This window comes from Atheta coriaria, unplaced genomic scaffold (genome assembly GCF_025399875.1).
Source record: "Atheta coriaria isolate IRGN ID8LTWV9N9 unplaced genomic scaffold, Caltech_Dcor_3.1 hic_scaffold_7_pilon, whole genome shotgun sequence".
NCBI lineage: Eukaryota > Metazoa > Arthropoda > Insecta > Coleoptera > Staphylinidae > Dalotia > Dalotia coriaria.
The window spans coordinates 10,962,898-10,985,799 of NW_027045449.1; the positions used below are offsets into that span (position 1 = coordinate 10,962,898).

At 40.6% G+C, this 22,902-nt stretch overlaps 1 protein-coding gene across 4 annotated transcripts in view; it reads left to right on the plus strand.

Annotated features, from left to right (window-relative positions):
- Window positions 1-22,902, plus strand: part of Blimp-1 (PR domain zinc finger protein 1) — a 31,333-nt gene that overhangs the window by 4,279 nt on the left and 4,152 nt on the right. For 2 of the 4 annotated variants that reach the window (XM_065307684.1, XM_065307687.1), the window contains exons 1-3: window positions 18,382-19,073; window positions 21,358-21,447; window positions 22,661-22,865. In XM_065307684.1, the coding sequence (XP_065163756.1) occupies window positions 22,677-22,865 (189 nt within the window). In that variant the 5' untranslated portion in view covers window positions 18,382-19,073; window positions 21,358-21,447; window positions 22,661-22,676. Of the gene's footprint in view, window positions 1-12,190; window positions 12,925-18,381; window positions 19,074-21,357; window positions 21,448-22,480; window positions 22,559-22,660; window positions 22,866-22,902 lie in introns of those variants that run through there. The other 2 variants (XM_065307685.1, XM_065307686.1) reach the window with 2 other exon arrangements.

Consider the following 22,902-nt stretch of genomic DNA (forward strand, 5'->3'; position numbering starts at 1 on the left):
CCACAAATTCTTTATTTTTAATTGGCCATGTAATAGCAAGCAGACATCATCATTTATATTCATCATTTTTGGGCAAAACACAAATAAATTCCAAAATATCCGGAATTTAGGTAACAGGTTATAAAACACATTGGCACCTCCACCAAAAGTGTGCCGCCGGATGACAATGTGGTGTTGTCCCGCACCGCGTAATCCAAATCTGTCGTTGTTCGATGATGTTTCGCTTTGATTATGGCCGCGACTGACTCTCTAAAGTCGATCGCGGTCAAAGACCTTGGCGTCTTTCGCGTGCGCTTCTTGTTGCGATTGCTGTTCGCGCTCGGTGAGCTCGCGCGCGCAATTTTGCGAAAAGCAAAAGAGACTCGGTTTTGTTCGCTATTTAATAAGCCATCATCGGGTTCAGGCAACAATCGAGGCCAAAATCACGCCGCGTTAATAAACTAATTAATAAAATTACTTCCATGATAAAAAATTTACTTAAATATCCTTTAAAACGTCTTAAGTCATAAATAATACAAGAATAAATCAAATTTTTGTGAAAATCCATCTCTTATTAAACTCAAAATGAGGAAATAGCCACGAATACGAAACAATAAACCTCAATCTCAATCTTTTATGACAAAACATTATCGCCACACAAAAAACAAATTCTATTATTTTGTTGTTACCACAATAATAGATTGACAGTCATTAAATATTCAGAATTAATTATTTTGCCGCAAAATTCCACGTTTGATTTTTCCACACGGAGAAAAACAAATTCGAAAAATGTCTTTAGGACAATTCTTAACGATATTCTTGGTGCTGGTAATCTATCCATTCGGATTGACTTGCGTTCCGTTGGCGTGATGGCACATTTTCATCCTGTCCGGTCCAGTGCAGTCCAGTGTTGTCGTTGTGCATCGATTGAAAAGAAACCCATTTTCTTTTCGACGACGGGGGGATCCCGTTAGCTTACTGCTGGCCGGCGCGCAGTCACAGTTGACCAGCGTGCGTCGAGCGCGGGATAAAAAACGAATAACGGAGCCTTCAAAAATTTACTCTAGATTTTGGCCATCGAACTCCGCCGGCGTGTTGTACGGCTTACTCTTTCTTCGGACAACGGGCGTGTCTATGGTCGCGACCGCCGCACAAGACACAACAAGTATCAACACAATCGATACGATCCTATCCACGTCATCAACAGCGAGAATTTGAAACGTCAAGATATTGGTCTAAGGTTATGTTTTGAATAAAAATGTCAATTTTTTGGATTAATACGTGTAAGGAGTTGCCTATCTTCAGGAAATTTGCGTAGGTTATGTTTGTGTTTAGATTTTTTTCGATTTTTGATATTTTGAAGGAGATTTGTTGGCACAGTTTTCATAACACGTTGTTAACACTTTGGAATTACAATTTGACGTAAACATTCTCAATGAAATCTATAATTGAAAAAGGTTTTTCCTAAATATGCATGGAACGTAAATTAATATTTGGAATCGTTAGTTTAAACGTCAATATTTCTTAAATAATTTTGTTAATTGTCTAAATTTTTATTTTTTGAGAAAATCTATCTTCTTGACACTTCACTTTACTTCAAAGGGTTGTTTGCAAAGGTTTACTTATACCTACAACCAACCCTCTAAAGTTTAGAGTCTAAACTCTGCCCATCTTCACATCACTTCCTTCTTAATTTTTTGTTTTCACCTCCCTAAACCCAACGAGGTATAATTTTTTGTTCACCGCTTCTTAAGATCTTCAGGTGCTCGATGGTCAATAGTGTAAGATTGGGGTTGATGGTTGTTTACCCTTTCATTGGTGGTTTTTCTTTAAGCTGATGCCGAAAGTTTTAGGTTCCTACTTAAGTGTTTACCGAGGTTTGCCACCTGAAAGTTTTTCGTCGACGGTCGAGGGTTAATATATTTTTAAGAGAATATGTATTATGCGCCCCGAGGGCGAATCTAACGGGGTAGGATATTAAATTCACTTCTTCGCTTTCTTTCACTTATGATGTATGTGGTGGCAGGTACGGGCTAAAAGGGATAGTTTAGGGATGGTATCTGATATTTTATAAATGAGTTGCTTGGTGGTGATAATTGTGGTAATTTTTTATGCTTTCGTTTTTCATGTTTTTTTTTAATATAAATTGGAAAGTGGGAGGTTTTACGCAGAAAGGGTGAGGGTGGGAATAGAATATGCGTGGGATAAACTGCAAAAATTGATACATTGCATTTACCTATAAAACCCGGAAGTGCATTATTAAGCTTATATTGTAACAAAAACACAGTTTTTTGTTATTATTCTAAAATTTACTTAAATACTAGTACGCAAAATAGTTATTTTATGTACTGACGTTTACGTAATTCCACTTTTTGCATATTTTTTAAACAGGAAATAATTATCTCGACACTATTTATTGCTACATTGCAAATTTTTTGTTTATATTTTACTTCATATAATTTTATATTTTATTTTCGAGCATCAGTGCATAAAATAGTCTTTTTACACACTTACATTCAAGTAATTTCCTTTCATTTCCATTTTAAGAACTTTTTTCAATTTATTTTTGTTTTCTGCAGACAGGAAACAATCATACCGGTACTATTTTTTACAATGACAATTTTTTATATTGATTTGAGTTTTGTATCAGTTGTGGGAAGCAAATTTGATAGTTATTGTAGATTCTTTCCTATATTTTTTCTAAAACACATATTAAGCTATAAAAAACACCCCCGTTTTCAATGAGTACAAAATAATCTAACCATCTACCAACAACGCATCAACCATTCTCTATTTTTTGCTTCCACTTTTCCGCCGGTTTCAAAGCCCTTCGATTTCGATATTTATTCAAAAGCACACACAAAAAACACCACAAAAAGAAAAGGTTCTTACGGTACTTCGTCAGTCCAGTTAGGTAATCTTTTTTTCTTCGTTCCCCAACAAGGGATGATGGTGTCAGGTGGTTCCCGCATTAAGAGCATTAATATTTGTCCCAAAAATCCCTCTTAAGATTCTTTTATTTTTTAAGTCCTTCTTTTTTTAATGGAGAAAAATTCTTCAAAATATATAATTTTACTTTCTTTGTGTTGTCTTTGGATATAATCCATAAAAGAGATTTATGTTTTAACTTTATTTAGGAATTCAAATAGTGATAAAGTTTATAGACTAGAGAAAATAGAATAAAAGTGAAGGAGAACAAGGAAGCGATCGGATAAATTCCAGTTTTAAGTACACGTACTTAAAATACTCGAATGCGGGACCTTGAAGGCCTTGAAGGCGACCACAAAGATTTCGAACTCGTTTCGACCCTTGCGGTGCGCTGGACGCTGCGACCTTCTCGGATTTTGTGTCTGGACTTGCTTCCAAGGTGGTTCAAAGTTCATAGCCCTTTGAGTAAAAAGGACCTTGAAGGTACTCCACCTCCACAATCAACAATAACATAAAAATAGTTATCAATATGAACAAAAATAACAATAGAAAATAGCACAGATGTGATTGTTGTTCTTGTAATATCCTAGACTTATTATTCATATAATATATAGGTACAATAATACCGTTACCTCATACCTTTCTATCTCCAACTCGACAAAGTTCACGAGCATGATTTTGATCGCTAGTCATCGGTATCCATCGATACTCGATCTCAATCAACACTCTCCAGACATTCATCGGAAACCTGAAACAAAACAACGTGATTCCAGTTAGGTATATTTTATATTTGAATTGTATAGGTAGTCCTAAACTTTTCCTGATGAAGAAAGACAGATAATTGAAAACGAAGGCAGAGAAAGAGTTAAACACACAGAAACAGAAACGAAGTAATCACTGTTTGTGGTGTCTTAAGGAAGGTTGGTCGTTGACCGCTTTGGCCTAGTGGTTTTGTACGCTCTTGGACACAAACACACAAACAGAGTAATAGAGTAAGAATCACCAAAGTTTCATCTTGCGAAAAAGAGATAGAAACACAGAGGAACAGAGGAAAAGCTTCACACATACACACAAACAAGAGAATATAGTTGGTACGCAGTCATTAGCTGGAACACTCTTCTTCTATCGTATACCTGCTTGCATGAAGATAGATGTGTGTGGTTGTGTGATGTGTTCGTGTTCATGTTCACTCTCCATAGTTTCTAGCGCAATGCGGAAGTGAAGAGTGTGTACAAATTGATTTCGGCCTGCGCGTGATTTTCACCGCATGAGCAAGCGCCACCTGGTGTGGCAAATTAGCTGTCATTTGCGTTTAAGGTTATGGTCTAAGGTTATCCGCAAAAAAACTAATTGAATTTGAAATTGTAGGAAGAGTTTTGATGTAGTTTTATGTGTGGAAATTGTAGCGAAGGAATTTATAAAAACATCGGTTGGCATGGCGACGCGAAACGCCGGCGGAAAATCAATATTCACTTGAGCACGCCGATTCTATGAATGAAATTCACGCCCACTTTATAATGGCATGCATTTTTCTCGGGGCAAAGTTTTCTTGAACGCGATAAAAATGAAAACGAATAAAAATAAATTGTTTTCGTAAAGTTTTAAGTATTTTATATTGAAATTGAAGTTTTTTATGTGACAATTCAATGAAAAATTATATTTTCTGAGTTTGTAGTGTGCGTTATCAACCACCACATGCAGATAGGCGGTGTGCGATTGCCGGAGGTGTTTGCGGAAAAAGATAGTGGCGTACGCCCGCGAGCCCGCGATTATACACACGTCGCGCGGGGCCGCGACCGTGAATGAAAGTAGTAACGGTACGAACACACTTATGCAATGCATTACGGTTATGCGCGGCGTGCGACGTCGTCGACGACGACGACGGCTCGGGCCGCGGAGGTCCATGAACTCTCCGGCGGGGAGCGCGCAAACACGCCGGCAACGTTCGCGGTCGTTCGCGAGCGCTCGCGCGGAATTCGCGCCCGACCGAATGTGGACCAATGCGCCGGAGTAACCTGGAGAAGTGAGCGCGCACTCTCGGCCGCGAAACAAAAGTCACTACTTGCGAATGTCTTCGAACTTACGAGTACGCGTACGAGCACCAGTATTTCCAACAGCAACAATACCATTAGAATCAAAATCCAGAGAAAACAAAAAAAATATTTGGTATTATTTTGGTAGTTTTCAGTAAATAAATTGAAGGTATTCCTTTCTAAGTAGTAAAATTTGAAGTTTTCTTGAAAATTCTCTATTTTACTTCCCAGACGAAAACGAAAAACACTCAAAAATAGAAATTTTAATAATTTTAGTCGTAAGGGAAGCTAAATAAATTGAAGGTATTCCTCTTTAGATACTAAAATTCGTAGTTTTTTGAAAAATTCTCTATTTTTCTGTCCAGGAGAAAAAAAACACTTCCTAACAAAAAATTGATAATTTTAGATATAAGGGAAGATAAATAAATTGAAGGTATTCCTCTCTAGATACTAAAATTTATATTTTTCCAAAAAATTCTCTATTTTTCCGTCCAGGAGAAAAAAAATCATTTCCCAATAAAAATTTATTAATTTTTGTTAGAAGGGAAGATAAATAAATTGAAGGTATTCCTCTCTTGATACTAAAATTCATAATTTTCTAAAAAATTCGCTATTTTCCATCCCAGGAGAAAAAAAACCATTTTCCAATAAAAATTAAATAATTTTTGTTAGAAGGGAAGATAAATAATTGAAGGTATTCCCCAAAATTCATGGTCTTCTAGAAAATTCTCTATTTAACTTTTTGTTTAGAAGTTTATGTTGGGTTTTGATTTGTTGGAGAAGTGGCCATCGATGTAACACTCCCGGCCGGCTTGTGGAGGTCAGGCACGGACGTTGGTCCACTTACCCACATGCGCCCCACCTCCTGAGCGCGGTCTTCGGACGCAAAGCGCTAGGAAAGTGCCGACGAGCACAAGACGCCGTGGCCGCGACCGCCGTGGCCACCAGCGGAAGAACTACCGCAACGCCGCGCCGCGCAATTATGCGCTTACCAACGTAACGAGAGTAATAGGAGTGTAATAGGAACACACGCCGTAGCATTGAACTTGTCCGCCGTCGACCGCTTTCATCTACGAGTCAACAATCTATTAATATCAATAGGCACCAAGAAGCCTGAATAGAATATTTTAAATTATTTTCTATCTGAAATATGTAATTTGAAGGTTGAAGATGATGACCATGGTCAAACTCTTCATGGCCACATAACGGGTCTTGATTTCTGACCTTCTGTTGGTATACCATCTCTTTTTATTTTGTGTCTTCTAGAAAATCTTATGTAAGGAATAAAGGGAATCAAATGTGGGTGATTAACGTCAGGCCCGCGAGTCGTATCGGTTTCGTGGTGTTGCAAGCTGCAATCATGATGGTACCCTTTATATTCTTCGAAACGTTACTCGGCAGCATGAGCAGCCGTTTCCTCGATTCGGCTGGAATCTGTTCATTAGCGTTACGAAACTGGGTCGGCGCGTAGGGCGAGAGGTATTGTGTAACAGTAAACCCGATAAAGTACTAACCCACAACCCGGCGCGCGCTGCTTCGGGCAGGCACCAACTGGCCGCAAGAAGACGAAGAAGAAGAATAGAAACTATACGTTAATGTGGGTTGATGTGTGTGGCAGGTGCAGAGCAACATTTGCGCCGCCGAAGGTGGTACCTGAACAGAGATTCGAGCGAGATTTTGAAAGGGTGATGGAATATAGGTCGCGCAAATCGTGACCATGGTTTGGTAACAGATTTGGGACCGTTTAAAAACAGACGCAGCTTGGTAATTGATGCAGGTTAAAGAGTTATTTAATGATGACAACAAGGTATACCAGGTGTTCAAAAATATTATCCCATAAATTAAAAATCATCAAATGAAGCCTACCATCATTTGGAACTATTTATAGGTTAAAATTTAATGGTAATATTTTGATTTTTTTATGGTACACCCTGTATATATACTCGAGAACGTGCTGAAAAACGCAAGGTGGTGTTTCTCCTTCTCCCAAATGCACGGAATTAAAGGGTACAGTTATCTTTCGGCCGCGTTTTTCGTTAAAGGGTTCGTTTAACGGAGGCAATCACGACCTACCCACGTCCGCCGGCGTGCCATCGTGATTTCGTGAGGAATTGAATTGTTGCCGTTGAACATCTGCCTCAGCGGTGACGTGACTCCAAAGACCTCCAAGCACCCGACCACATCCTGACGGTGGAACACCTTGTGCGCGTCAGATTTTTCCATTCCAGTCGAAAAACGGCCCAATTACAAATCAATTTATTTTAAAACAAATTGATAGGTATTTACTCGTAGATACAAAACAACATCATTTCATAACACATAGTTAAATAAAATGTAGGCGTTTTGCAAACAGGTACCTGCAGAAAAATGACCTACCAACAGGTATAGAAGATTATAGAAGAAATAGATTCGCATCTTGACTAATTTGTAAAGCCCAGAATGACTAAGTGACTCGGAGCTGTCCGCAACTATTCATTCTTATCTTTCGCATCGACTTGTGTGATTTTATTCACTGGCGGTACGGTTTTATTGAGATTTAGTGATCGCGCTGTTCGAATCGTGACTAATCCTCTTTGGCGTGATGTTATTATTGTCCATGGTACCCTAGGGCACGATTTGACCTGACTCCGACCAAGCGGTAAGAAGTTAATCGGGTAATAAAGCACAACAATTCGCAAGTTGTAACTTCACATCTCTTATTCGTAGTCAGTGACAACAGGTACATAATCGTGATTTACTGGTACACCAGATTAAGAATTAACTTTTGACTTAATTTAAGTGAATTCTTTTGGATTTACTTTGACTTTTAAAGCGAATGTTTAAGGGGTGTAGTAAATCTTTCTTTTGAAGGTATTCCCGGAATAGAAAGCATTTCTTTTGTATGGTTTTTTGACCTTGAAGAAGAAATTTGCAAAGGTACCATAAAAAAAATTGCAAAAATTGGTTTCACCTTGCATAATTTTTTACGATCGGTAAAACATAAAAGTCTTGCAAAATTCTGAAGGTCTTGCAATTTTTTTTTACAACCTGGAACCTTTTTCTGTCATTTCTGGTGACCTTAGATAAAAATCTTTTTCAAAAAATTATTTGCACGACGTAATTTTAGCCTTGTAGCTTGCAAATCTTTGTTAACAGTTTACTCCGACATTGCTGTTATATTTTTACAGTTTCGGGTTACATAGATCACAATACTTAAGTCTTAAGTCATGATGAATACCGCGCGCAGGATGATGACTTTGCGCGCGGTGTGTCTATCGCCATCTTCGACAATACCGTATCGCGTTTTGTTTCCACCGCGGCCATCGGAAGAGAGAAAAGTTCGTCGAACTCGCGCCGCGAAGATGTAGGTAACAGAGAGTGACGTCAGGACGCTCACCTCCATGTTCCACTGGTCTAGTTCCACACTCTGGCCAAGCGCGGAGTCGCGCGCGCCGCGTTTGTTGTTGCAATTCCCGGCTAGCTCATCGCCGTGGTGTGCCGCTTCTTCGCGCGGTGTGCACTTTCGGTCAACGAACCGACTGCCAACCATTTTGCTAGCTTCCATCGCATTGCAGAGCAACGAACGCTCGAAATCGAGACCACGGGCAAACGTCCTCAGCTGGCTTTGAACTCCACGGACCTAATTTTCACCAAAGACAATCGCACACTTAGGCTTAGACTCAACTTGACTCAAGTTAAGTCATCATAACTCCAAACACTAAAATAACATTACTTTACATTTGAGTAGGGTTAAAATAAACATTTAGCAAAATTGACTTAAAAATATTCAACCACCCAAGTGGTAACATGTATAAAATATCCATCACATGACTTAAGTCAAGTCAAATATTATTGATGTGTCTAACATCGGAAATTGACTTAATTCGACATTCAGCGCGTTTGTGTAGATAACGATTAACATGTACTTTCATGCTTTCGCTACGCACATGTTCTTGCGGTGGACATTTGCATGACTTAAGTATCGCGCTTCGTTCGCATCGCCTTCGGGTGGCATACTCTGTTTCGTTCTGATTTTACTACCTTACGGCTTACCTTTCGCCCTCGATTCGCCGACATTTTTACACCTACTGACGCAATCGTCATGGTATCGACCTACTCCGCATGCGCACCGTCCTTGTCTTCGACGTTGATGGACCCATGAAGATAGTACTTAACTCGTCAAGTTTGCAAAGTGGACGTAGGTCGTAGTACAGTGAAGGTGGCGGGGGGATATCGTAACACATTACGGACGCGAGGTTGACGACCGACCATATTTGCAGGAGGCGGACATAGATAGGAGATATTTGACATCGACACTGACAATGATAATGACAATGAGAACTGAGGAAGATTTTTATGTTTTTGAGTTTTTCATATTTTTAATGATTGATACTTATTGAAAACTCTTTGTTTTGTGCGTTTTGTTCTTCTTGTTCATTTGCCCGTCAACCTAAATACAGTTCTTTCACTTCTTGTACTTGTTAGCGTTCTTCGCTCCTCTTCCATGGCCTCAACTTCTTCTCGCGGTTGTCGAGTTCGTTGACTTGAGTTTTCGGTTTTCGGATGGTCCAAGCACAGACACTTTAAAGTCGCCCATCAGTGGTATCTCCAGCCTCAACCGCAGGACCAAAGCGCGCCCTCCTTGCCCTTCAGCGCTCTGATCTTCTCATTTTTCATTCTCGTTTTGTTTTTGTTTGCGTTTTTCCTGTTCTTAATGTTGGCTTTTATTTTCAGGCTGCGCTGCACTTGAAGCAATAAAACGTTGCGAGGTAAGTGTTAAAAAGCATAAAAAAAAGTAATCTCGGACTTAAGTGAAGTTAAGTTAAGTACGGACGAGTTTTTCGATGCCACAGGACCTGTTGTTGAGTATTTGGTAGGTTTTGGCTTTGTGGTTGAGGTGAAGATGCATCTTGCGTCTCGCCCGCAGCTTTCGAGCGACTTTACGCGCGTCATAAGCGCCTTTTAATGACCTCGCCCGCTAAGCCAAGCTTCGGACAACGCAGACAACAATGGTTCACTTGGACAATCTCCAAAAAAACAACTAGCAACAAATCTACATCAAGAAATAAATTTTTTTAATCAAAAATAATTTATTGATTGAAACATTGCACATTTGAGTTCGGTGAACTGAACGCTCGCATAAGCGAGTAACCAGTAAAGCTCGACTTCAAAACCATTCATTCTCTATCAGCAGCATTACAATTTAATTAGTTTTGCGCGCGCGCGGCGCGTACATTTAATTTAAGTAATGCTAATTTAATTTTACACAAAAAGTGAACGAACTGCGCGTGAACCACGAGCGATGCGCCCACTAAGTACCTACCTAATTCAATTCAAATACAAAATTTCGAATATAATGATATCGCGCGCGTTCGGCATCCGTATAATAAACATATCACCAAACAATGGTCGCACAATAACGCACCGAAGTTTGTGAATTTATTTCGACTACCACATCAGCGAGTACAATGAACTGTTTTTTTTTGTCGGAGTGACTAAAACCGAATTTAACGCATGTGTTATGTGCGGTGTCGAAATGATAAAGTGAATGTTACATTTTCGATGCCTTCGACTGCTTCGGTTTCCGATATGTTGAGTTAATTTAATGCCGCTAAATGTAACTGTAACTTGCCTTTTCGTCGTCCCGACGACTGCGCGTATCTTACCGTTTCGAAACGAAATTAATTTCAATCTCGACGTGTTTTAATTAAAGGAAAAACTTTAGACTATTAGTTTCTTTCGATGATGCCACACCATCGGATCATGAAATCACAGTTATTTAGTTATTATTTATTTACTGCATAACTTAAAATAAAATTTGAAAAATTGTGTGTAGGTAATGTACAGTTAGATAAATCGTAAATAAGGAAATACTTTCTTTGGTTTCCATTTTAATTTTAATTTTGTACCGTTAAGGGTAGTTTTTCAATTTTTTTTTAATTTAACGGGATTTTTTAGTTTTACGGTTAGTTTTCTTTGAAAGCATGAATAATTTGAAAAATTACCCTTCGCTAACGGTACCTGCGTTAGAACATCCAAAGGGTGCGTGTTTTGACCACAAAAACACATTCCACAAACTTTCTTTTTATTTTTTTTATCTTCGCTATCCTGAAAATGTGTTGACCATTCTGCGCCCACATTTTCCATTCATCACATTTCGCACAACTTGTTGCTGGTGTTGTAAATGAACGGTAGTCGCATCGTGCGGTTTTATGACCGATGCAGAACGAAACGAAACCAACCCCACAATAGGCAGAAAATGCCCGTCGGAGTCTTGCGATGGTTAACCGTAAATACTGAATGTTGGTCAGCGCCTTTTGTTCGTAATTCTCGAGAAGTCTAGTGGACACTATGGACACTAACTGTGCACACCACCACATGACCCACAGAAGTGTTTTTCTCATGAGAATTTTACAATCGCAAAATTTTCGAAGTCAATGCATCTACGACATCATCAGTCAATCTGGGTTCGGCTGGTCAATTAACTTCTAAGCCTCAATAAATCATTTTTGCACACGCACGTATTTGAAATTTACGAATTTACAACGAATTTTACGATTAGTTGACTCGTGATGATTTATAGCTTTAATAAAATGATTAAATATTGTTAATTACTTTAAATTAACAGTGAGTTATGTTATGTGTTATGATTCAGTAAGTTATTGACTTGTTTATGTTTTGTTTGAGGTCGATGAAAGGCTTTCTTTTAAAGTCGTAAACAAAACAACATTTAAGTGACCCAAAAATCATCGCAACCGGCGTAAATTCGCCGAATGTGATATTCAATGAGGGCAAAAGTGTTTTGTGGAGGCGCTTGGTGCGAAAACAAAATGTGAATCACGAAATTCTAGTCAAATATTGATGAAAATTTTTTGATGAAAGTATGATTCACTGATGACGATTTGTGAACTTTTGTCACACTTAGTAATCTTGGATTAAAAACTGAAAAGTGTTTCATCATCAGCGCGAAAAAGTTTCTTCACCTTTTCGCATTAAATTCGTAACTGTGATCGAGTGATCAATTTTCGTGCGTGCCGCGTTCTTTCTTCAAGGTTCAACATTGATGCTTTTGTGTAAGATGAACAGTTATTCAAATAACCGTTTATTTTCGGCATGGGAACAAAGAAAACATCGAAAGTATCAACGTACGAAATGAAAATTTTCATACATTTTGATGATAAGCTGTATTTTAAGTTGGAGACTTCAATGCGTGGCATAAAAGCTTTTAGAATATTTAAACTTTGTTTTGATTCAGATATGTTTTGTTTCAGATATGTTAAGGAAGTAGACATTACCATACCATACGAAAAATGTTTAAGTTAAAGGGTATGTATAAGATTGGTGGTACCCTGATGCTGCGCCTGGTATGCTCCTGGGTCAGGTTTGCGTGTGTGTGCGCCGGTGTGTGGAGTAACAAGTTGAGGCCGAATATAATATTCGGAGGTGAACGAACCGCGGTTGCGCGCACAGCTCAGCCTGGTGTGCGCGCCGCGCTGATTCCCGTTAGGTCTCTCGAGGTGCGCGGCACCACGGCCTCCGCCGCTGCCGCGTCTTCCGCCAGGTAGCGCTGAAGACACAGAGTCACGGTCAAGTTTAACAGCGCGCACCATCCGTCAGTTAGTGTCGACAAGACGGTCGTACTGTATGAACGCACGTCCGTACGCAAACACTTCGCACCTTCGAGGATTACGAGAGGTGCGCGCGAGGACCTACCTCCTTGCGAGTGATTACGTCAACAATTGTGTTCAATCAGCACTGCTGTTCTTTGTGAATAAAGTTGCCAAGTGTTTGGAATATACGGTGTCAGCAGGATTTAAGGATTTAAGGATTATTGTGCACAGTGCGTCGAAGAGTTTATTTATTTACGCAGTAGGAAGGACACAGTGTGTGCAAGTGCCCGGAAAAGGAATACCATCTCCGGGTGTGGGTCCGCCGCCGCGCATTCCGAGCTAATGGCCACTTCTTGGTGAAGGATCCGATCTGCGTGCATCCCGGCTCTCGAAAGGTAAGCGCACTTTAATCATGAGTTTACGATTCGCGCTGATAGACGGGCGCGCCTGCCGATATTTACATTAGAATTGTTAATGAAGTTAATTAAGAATTATTTCGCGCTCGCGTCAACCGGAGGAGAAAATCATATTCATAGCTGCACAGGATTGCACTTGATGCAACACATCAAGGAAGTAGGAAGTCAAATCCAACAATCAAGTTTAACCAGCCGGGTTAAGGTCTAGGTCTTCATAAAATGACCTACCACCAAATATTTTGTGGTACCTTTGGTTTTATTTGAAGATTTGTTTGTTTGTATGCCTACCAGGAAGAGTTTTCCGTGGCATACCATCAATTAGAAAATAGAATCACACGTGACGCGGTTGATTTCCTTCGGCCGGGTCTTCGGGCACGTGACACGTTATGCGTGCAAGGAACTCGCGGGTTGCCCGTTTCGCTCACACCTGTGAAATGATCACAGCAGGTTGTTCACTCCTCACCGACGCGCGCACGCCTATTAGAGGTGTACCTTCAGGCTGTGCGGGAATAGCAAACGTAAACACGGACGTAAACTCGTTGAAATGCAGGTATTACTCGTAAATTAAACGCATTCAATTTTAATATGGCTTAGCTTTAATTACGGATGCTGGAATACCGTTTATAAAATAGCACCTACCATCAATTTGCGCAATTTGGTTAACGCTGCTCGTTAAATGCGATACGATACCCGGACATTATGGCATTTAGTGGTTGTTGATTTTTTCGTTTTGTGGTTGTAATGGATGAGGTATACCTTGACTGTGAAAGGTATGGGGAGCAAGTGGAGGTGAGGCGTTGTTTCGGGCGTAGTTAGCGTCATTGCGAATTTTTAAAGGTACTTTTTTCGCCAGGAGAGGTTGCGAGGTGCATGGCCGCGGCGTCGACGCCGGTGCGTTCACCTCGAGTTACCGCACCGCCGAAAACGTCGAGCCGTCGAGCCGAATTTGTGTATGTTGCCGAATCCTCTCCCAACCGGCTGTGGCAGCGCTAGCAAGCGCAAAAAAACAACACTGAAACTTAACTAGCACTCATGTGTTCATACCCATGATTTGCTCCGAAGGTATAATCGAAAATCGAACACAATTCAATTCAATATGTTAATGTTGACGCAAAGAAAAAAATCATTAGAGGCGGTGCGGTTGGTATTCGTCATTTGAAATGCTAAAATGGGAAGCGTTGACCCCCGAAATTAAACTTCATACTTCATACGCCATGATTTATTAGCGATTGTTCTTATGTCTGATCGAAGGTTAAAAATTATAAAATGAGCTTGACATACGAGCTCACCATGACAGCTTCCAATTGCTCATCTTGATTGTTTGCTTCATTTGGGTTCTTCATTTTTCAAACACCTGTGGATTACCTCATCACTAAACACATCCTTAGCGAAATGTTGTGTAATGTTGGGGGAGTACCTCCAAATATGTATGCGTAGGATTAGAAACAAACAAAATATTTGGTGGTAGGTAGGTACCTTCAGGAAATTATATGTTAGAGTGTTTTAGAGATAAAAGATCAAAATGCGAAAATGAATTGGTAATTGTATTGCGTACGTTTTCGGCGCTGACTTGCTGGTGTACCAATGCTCTGGGACGTGCGATGCGTACGTGTAAAATTTTTCGGCGGGCGATGAACTCTCGCCGCGAACGACCGCGAAATTGTACGCACTTCGGTTATTCGATGTCAAGTACATCGGGCGGGTTTATACAACCAGAACCAAATAAATTAAACTTACCACATAATGTCAAGAAATGCAAAAATTGAAATTTTGTATTTTTTCTCCCTGAATTGGTTAAAATTGATGGTATGTACTCATTTTTTGAAGGGATGACCTGAGAGTGATTTCCGGTTGAATAATGTGTGTGGTTTGCGAAAATTTCGCAACCAAATTCCAGCTCCATGGACCTGTTCGTGCACAACTCTCGCGATAAAATTTTTACGACCATTAATTACATGGTATCCCTTTGCTGGTCGCCACGCCGAAATTTGTGAATGGCATCGCTTCCTTCTTCTTACTCGCGCGTTTTTCGATTTCCATCGGCAATCATAACAATAACGATAACGGGCGGCCGTTGTCGAGATGCGAAGATGATGAATTGTTATAATGGCGTACCAGCGAAGACGAGCGCGAAGACGACGAAGAAGGAGATGGCCGAGCGTTGTCGGTACGGGCATATCCACACACACAAACGCCGAGGTCGATGAACTAACCCAGTGTCCTACTAATCCCAAAGAAAAGTTACACACACTCTTGCGCGCACGTCGCGCTTGTGGTCTACACATAGAAAGAAAACAGAAACGACAAGTGCCGAACAGACCACAATGCAATATGAAAACTTCGAGAAGCAGATGAAAACTCTCTTTGGACAAAAATCTAATGCGTTTTACGATAGGTTAGGTTTTTATTTTTGACATGTGTCAATGCAAATTGAGGTTAGAACTAACTGCGAATAATTCGTGAGTGCGCCGTCAACAAAGACAATTATAGCTAACGGTATAACTTGCAGTATTATCAAAACGCATATAATTATCCAAAGTCATGCTCCGTAGTGACATAAAACGTCACTCCACCTGATAGGTTATTACCTGCACTTAGGACGCGCAGGGCACGTTATCATAATGTATGCACTGCATGCTGGTGTGTAATATAACTACGATAAAGAGGCTGCGCGTAATGCAAGATAGTCGAAATCAAAACCTAACCTCAAACCTCAAGGGATTACTCGGTACTCAGCGCGTCGAGTTGTCTAAATGCATGTCTTCGGTGCATTCATGCCTGCATTAACCGTTATGTCTCCTCGTCATAATGGTCGGCCGTGAATGCGTGTGGCAGGGAAATGCACAATGCGGCGAACGGTATTGAAGTGATGTGAACTTGGAATACAAACAATCATTTTGTGTTAAGGTATTAGCTGTACCTAGAAATTTTTCTGTTAAAGAATGGTCAAGATTAACGGATTTGAAAATTTTGAATTTTCAATGGGTTAATACCACTTTTGTTAAAATGTAAAAATGTATGGAAAGAAGATTAAAGTATTTTTGTTTAGTTTTCTGGAAATTTTTGTATTGAATGATGAAATTTCGACGTGCTGTGCGTCGATTGACTAAATCCAGGTCGCCAATCGCGATGACCATCCAACATGGCGGCCGTTGACCATCAGCGCGTCGCGCATGCGCACACGCGGAGTGAATGAGCCGCGCATGGCCTTTTGGCCTAAAAACAATATGACCTACACTGTGGCGTACACGCGTGCCGAGTTTTTTTTTTGCGCGCGCGCGTACACTGAATGAATTTTTTCGCGGCGCACTTTTTGCGATTGACCTAATCGAATCGCAATCGAATATAAATTATTTATTACTAGGTTTAATTTGGTTTCTTTCGTGTTGAAGTTGTATAATTTACATTGGGGATGCAAATACAGTACATTTGGTTAGTTGGAGGATATCCTCTGGGATGATCTTGTTTGATGGGATTGTAATTCCTGTATATTTCACTATTTGCCGGTTTAGTGAATTGCGAGAGCAACGAACGCGAACTTGGTGGTGGTGGTGGTGGCAGCGCTGTTGCACTTGCAAGTTGCATTCGGCACGCGACTGTTCCGTTCCCACCGCCCCCCGGTGCGAGTGGGGGTTTTCTACTGCCACCACCACGGCCACGGCATAGACCGCGCGTCTGGAAAGGGACGTCAACATTGGGATCACGGGTTCAACGACCGACACAGTATTCCCCTTTGGTTTCGGCTTAGGTTTACATCCCTGTGCCCGGCGCTTCCACCAAAATTTTAATTTAAATTTAAAAATATTTTTAAAAATATTTTTAGATTTTTTTTGCGATGGGAGAGAATTAACAAATCATGCAATCAATTTCCGGAAAGAAGTGAACGGAAGTGCCGAATGCGAATCGATCCGCGAGAGTTTCAGTCATCGTGCGTTCGCTCTGGCTGGCAGGCTGCGCGTTGTTCGGCGCTCGGCTCCGCGTGACGGTTACCATGGAAAGTGTTGGCCCAGGTCATGCGGGGTCAAACCCGAACCTTCCGCAAAACCGCCCGTGGCGTGCATTCCGCGTGCCCGCGAAGAAGGGATGCATTCACCCTATGCGTCCGCATGCCAATGCCGTCAAAAGAACGCAAAACAATTCACATTGCATGAAATATTCGCTTTGAAAGCGCATTTTTTCCACCTAATCAAGTGGAAAATAATCTAGCATGGCGTTATCAGCTGTTATCGGCATGAGAAAAAATTGAAATACTTTGGGAGCAATTAAAAAACTTCCGAAATTTCAGAAATTCTCAAATAATTCAATTAAATCATGGAAAGTTTTTCTAAACGCAGTTCTAAAACGCAACTATGTTATAATTTTTGAATATCATTGCTGTTGCTAACTGCGAATAATATATTTTTCACAAAATTTATATTGTACGTTATATTCGACGCGAAATGAAAGTGATAAGCACTGATAACCGCCACTATACAAACATCGAAATTCTCCGAATTGCAAGCGAAAGCAATTTTTGTTTGACGTTATCAGCTAGACGAAAAAATCAATACCACAGTGAATAACTTATTGCCCCAGGTTACAAGTTGTCTTATCACTGGATTTGGAATTTTTGAAGATTAGGATACATTGTAGTAGATAGTAATGATATTGTAGTGATGAATGAATTAAATTATTGGCATAATTGTTGTCGGGGGTGAGTGCGCGAGTGGCGCATCCTGGAAAAAGACGTCCTGGAAGGGATGAGCGCGAACTCCTTTCCCTTTCCTTCCCCGGCTGCTCGCACGAGGGTGTTGCACTCTGGAAGTTGGTTGTGCATTTGTGCGGCACGCATACACACACACGGGGGCGCGCAGTGAAAGGGAGGGAAGTGCACTCACTGCTGCAGCAGGCTGCAATGCCCGATGCATTCGAAGGGGTTCAAAGACCCCTTCGCAGCGTGCAGCCGAATATCGATTGCCCGCCGCGCGTAATTTCACTTTTATTTTGTTTTGACGGGGACGTTCAACCCTGCGATTCACATCCCCACTGCATTTACACACGCATTTAAATTTTAAAAATCAGCAAATTTTCAATAAAAAATATTTTTTTCGATTGTTAATTGATAAAAATTTAATTATATGAAGTTTTGAGTTAATTTTAATATTTTTATTAAAATTCCCAAACCGGAAGTTGGTAATATTTGAGTTTTTTTACTGGTAAAGTAATAAATATTTGTAGAGTTATCTAAAATTTGATAGTTATTAGCCCGTCACTGGAGAATTTGTAAGCGGTTCTTATCAGAAGCGCCTCGCCGCGAGTCGGCTCGCGAAAACTGCGCAAGCTGCATGCGACGGAAGGCGGGCGCGAACGAGATGCACTCGATGCATGCACGAATGTCGGACGAGTGCGCCCGAGCGGCGGCCGCACGCCGGAGCGTGTTGCGGCAGGTCGGGCGTCTCGGGGGCGCACATCGACGGCGGCACGGCCACGACGCGCATCGCATCTCGCCGCCACACTAACCCGGTGCATTTCCGCGTCGCGTCGCGTCGCGTCTCGCAGCATCCGACACGTTGAAAAAAAAAGCCAAGTTATATAAATAATTACACAACTAACTAATTAGTAACCATAATAACTACAGTGCTATATTAAACATTTATTATTGCGGTGAAAAACAGTGGTTACCAGCGGTTACCATAATTTATCTGTGAATTTTCCAAGTTTAAACACAAACATTTAAACGTAAACATCAGTGACTCTTATTTCCAAGGATATTTATTGAGGATATTCAAGGATAACGACTTGACAGTTATAGATTTACATAATTTTCTCCTTGAAGACATTGCATTATACTTGAGTCCTTGAAAAACATAAACATTGAAGTTTTCCGAGTGAAATTCAACTTAATCTTGATTGTCATCCTGCAAAAAGGATAATAATATATTCATCATTAAGTGAGCTTGATTATCTGTGGATGTCACCGCTGAAAAAGTCAAACTTCCGGTGGAATCTAGTGTTTTGTGAGACATTAAGCTTGTGAGATCAAAAGTGAATCCAAGATGGCGGCGCGCGCCGTCGGCGTCGGCGGCGAACGACGCCCCTGACTCCTCACACTCATCGTCCTTCGTCTGCCCCTCAAGACGCACTCGAAGGTAATCATTACTCCTTCATCCCAGCGCACTTCCGTGATACCACCGCTATCATGATATCAATATGGCAACGTGTGGCAATTTGCCGAGTGCAATTTCGCCTTGAACTATGACATTTAAAAATTTCAATAGCAGCAGCACTAAACTAACTCTATACTGATATACATTTGCTATTATTTCATACAGTATGTTTCGTTCTATCTATATTTCGATTTGATTCGACATTGAGGCGATTGAATGTGTTATCAATGTTGTGTTTTCGATCACGATAGATGCACATTGTGGTTTGTTTGGGTTTGTGGCGTTTCTTTGAAGGCAATATACGTTGTTACCATCGATCGCAGTTTAATTATTTAAAGGTTACGATGCACTTTACTATTTTACTATGAAAACACATGGCGTTTCCGGTTTCATAATAACGCCGAAAAAATTTACTACGTATTATGTTGGCTCCTTATTAAAGTTGGAAAAAATTTCCTACGGCGCACATAACGGAATGCAATGTGACATGCTCGTTATCGACGTTTTCCCAGTCAATGTTGTTTTGTTTTTGTTGCGCCATGATGTAACTGTCGGTGTGTCGCAATCGTAACTGGATGCGTTCAGGTCAAGATCTAAAGTTTTCTATTACAGCCTGTAAATTTTTTGTTTTCCGTTATATTTTGCGAAGATTTTTAACTAGTGTTAAATAAAGGCTTGTAATGTATTTCAAACATTTGTTTACAATGTATGAGTATTATTATCAGAGATAAGCGAATGAAATGATCAAAAAACAGACGAGCGTACACGATGAGACTCAATGAGTCAAGTTGTAAACATGGAAAACTATCTAAAAATCGTTTAGCAAGTCAACAGCAAAATTGTTGATGATTTGCTGTGCGCTGCGGAAAAACTATAAATAAATTAATCTCGTTGATGCGATAATGCTTCGTCTGGCGTGCGACAACTAGCTGCAAATTGCGTCTTATTTTCGTCGCGATTATTCCTCGCGAAAATATGCCAACAATGGTATAGTGCAAGTGAAAAACTAATTCGAGCCAACGCAAATAGACGCATTGGTTTTCCCGGAAAATATTCTCTATGTTTAAGAGGCATTAAACTACAAGGATGTCTAGAGTATTTAGTTAATTATTATTATATACGCGATTTGATGCGTGTGTGATGCATTTGATGCACTTGCAAGACCCAAATAGCGCGGAATTAGATACGAAAGATTAGTCAGGGTCGCGCTGGTTAGTGCCAAACGGTTGCAAGGTTGCAAGCGGTTTTATTAAAAGGCGAGGACGAGCGTTGATGATACACTAGGTGTTACTTGATATCTATTCACGCTAACTCGCAATATGAATTTCATCGGAAACAATCAAAAAGTGCGTTAATTCCAGCACAAACAGCGAAAAACGATCGAATAAACGCAATATTGAGCGGTTTTGTTATTGATTGCGGTATTTTATTAGTTGATTATTTAATTAATTTTCGTCGAGTTTAGTTCTCATTCCGCGTTCTGACGTCAGCACAACTACAATTGCAGTACTTGCACCGAAAGTGCGCGCGCGTCGCAGTTGGTATAATATGCGCTCTCGTAGTTTGTGCATTTTAACCTTGCGACTATTATTAGTGCCGAATGAAAATTTAAGCGCGGCCGTCCACAAAACGAGATTGCGAGTGCAACCAGCGAACGTAATTGCACAATTCAGACACAACTAAATATACGTACATTTCCGCCTTAGGCAACCCGCAACACACTAAGTTTTCTATTTCATACATTTTTTGACATTCAGCTGCGCCATCTGTTAATCATGTGTCATAGGTGTGAGTAGCTTAGAAGTTGGATTATTGTGTCGAAAATATATAAATGGAACCTTGGTCAATGTCGTAATTTCGCCTACATAAACATGAATGTGTGTACTTGAAAATGTTTTGCGCTGCGCTACGATTAGAAAAGCGATGCATCGCGCGCGAAAACATATCGTTATATATTATTTATAGACGCCGTGAGAATACGCCGTCATTGGATAACCTATTTCGAAATGTTTTGCGAAAATTTTTGCAAACAATTGCGAAATGCACGTTTTTGCGTTTTGTGTGTTTTCCTGGTTTACGGATACGCACTTGTACAATGTCAATGGTATAGGCATAGTGCACGTAATTCAATATTCAAGGATTTCCTTGCTAATGCGGAAGTTTTACGTTGGATTTTGTGTTTTTATGATGAAATAAACATAGAATTTATGTAACAAAATAATTAAATTATAAAATTATTCATTCATTTTGTGTTTATTTTTTACAGATTTTGGATTTTTCACTGCTTAAGATGCAAACCGAACTGATTAGTAACTAATTATCCTCAATTCATCTCAATTTCACGACTGAATACTTGGTAAGTAGTATTTTTTCCTTATTTATAATATAATATAACAGTTTATCACGTAAGTTGAATTACGTTACGATTACGCGATTGTAAGGCTATAGATAGAATTTTATAAATATCATCTACCTCGTGATTTGCCTATCGATCCTGCGCATTAAAAGAGAAAGCCTTTTCTCGATGAGTTTGAGTTTGAGTTATTATTAAAACGGCAAGCGGTGGTAGTGGGTAGTAGCGATGCAACGCAAGCGAGGGTGGTTTAGGAAAGGTTAGGAGAGAACGACGCGGACGTCAAGGATACACCGGCGCGAGGATATTGCGTCGCGCGCGCTCGCCAAGTGAAAGCAAATATGGGTCAGTAATGCGCGTCCTGCCGCCCTCGCCGCCACCACCTCCGCCGCCGCGCGCCGGTATCGATCCGCACTCCTGCCCGGAAAGCGCGAGCAGGCGAGAGGGATGCGATGCACTCGAGTGCCGCCTTCGTCATGACGTCAGCGATCGACTATGACGTCGTTTGTGAAACCCGTGACGTCACTAACACACAAAACTCGAAATTCCTGATCAAAACATTCGAAAAATTTAATTCTTTTGTACACAATTGTAATATTTCCTGCTTTAAAGGTCAGATGCATTTGGAAATTGAATAAACTTCCACGATTTATTTAATAGCTCGTTAACCCCCTCACACCCTCTGACATTTGCATCCAGAATTTGCATTTGCGGTATGTTCCCTCAAGTGTGACTAAATGCCACCGGATGTTGGCTTGGGTTGAATAGTTTTCAATAAAGCACGAACTTTTGACATTTTGACAGCGCCCCCGCCGCCATTTTGACTATTTGATCGTCTGGCACGCCGCCATTTTGTGTACTACAATAATGCGAAATATTCAGATTTTGAGGGGGCGCGTGCACTCGAAATCGCTCCAAATGTCAACAGTGCACGAACCCGCGGCACCCGCCGCCGACCTTTGACCTTATCCTCTCTCGCGCTTGGCGGCGGCGCCGGGTGCATCCCGCGATGTCAGTTAGTAGTGCATGCACTTTGCGCGGGATCGTCGAACGATGCACGCGTCATTTCCTCCGGAGATTCAAATCTAAGCCGGAAAAAATTATCATTTTACTAGTGAGTGAAGTAAATCCAAATAGGTTATGTTAAGTAACGCCATCTTTGAAAGAATTCACGTAGATTTCATGGATTAATATTGTTTTCTTGCGTTTGTTACAGGCAAATATTTAGCAACATGATCGAAGAGGCTCAAGTGTCGTCGGCCAGCGGCGAGTTTGATCTGGCCGGTATGCGGGAGGAGGATTTCGAGCAGCACACCACTTATATCGTACCGGATCTTCCAGTGGAAGTTGGCACGCCAAATCGCGCCGAGTCGACGCTGCCCCGAAATCTCGTGCTCAAATCGTCTCAAGCTCTTTCAGATGTAAACAATTATTCATAAAAATTAAAAATTTGAAAAA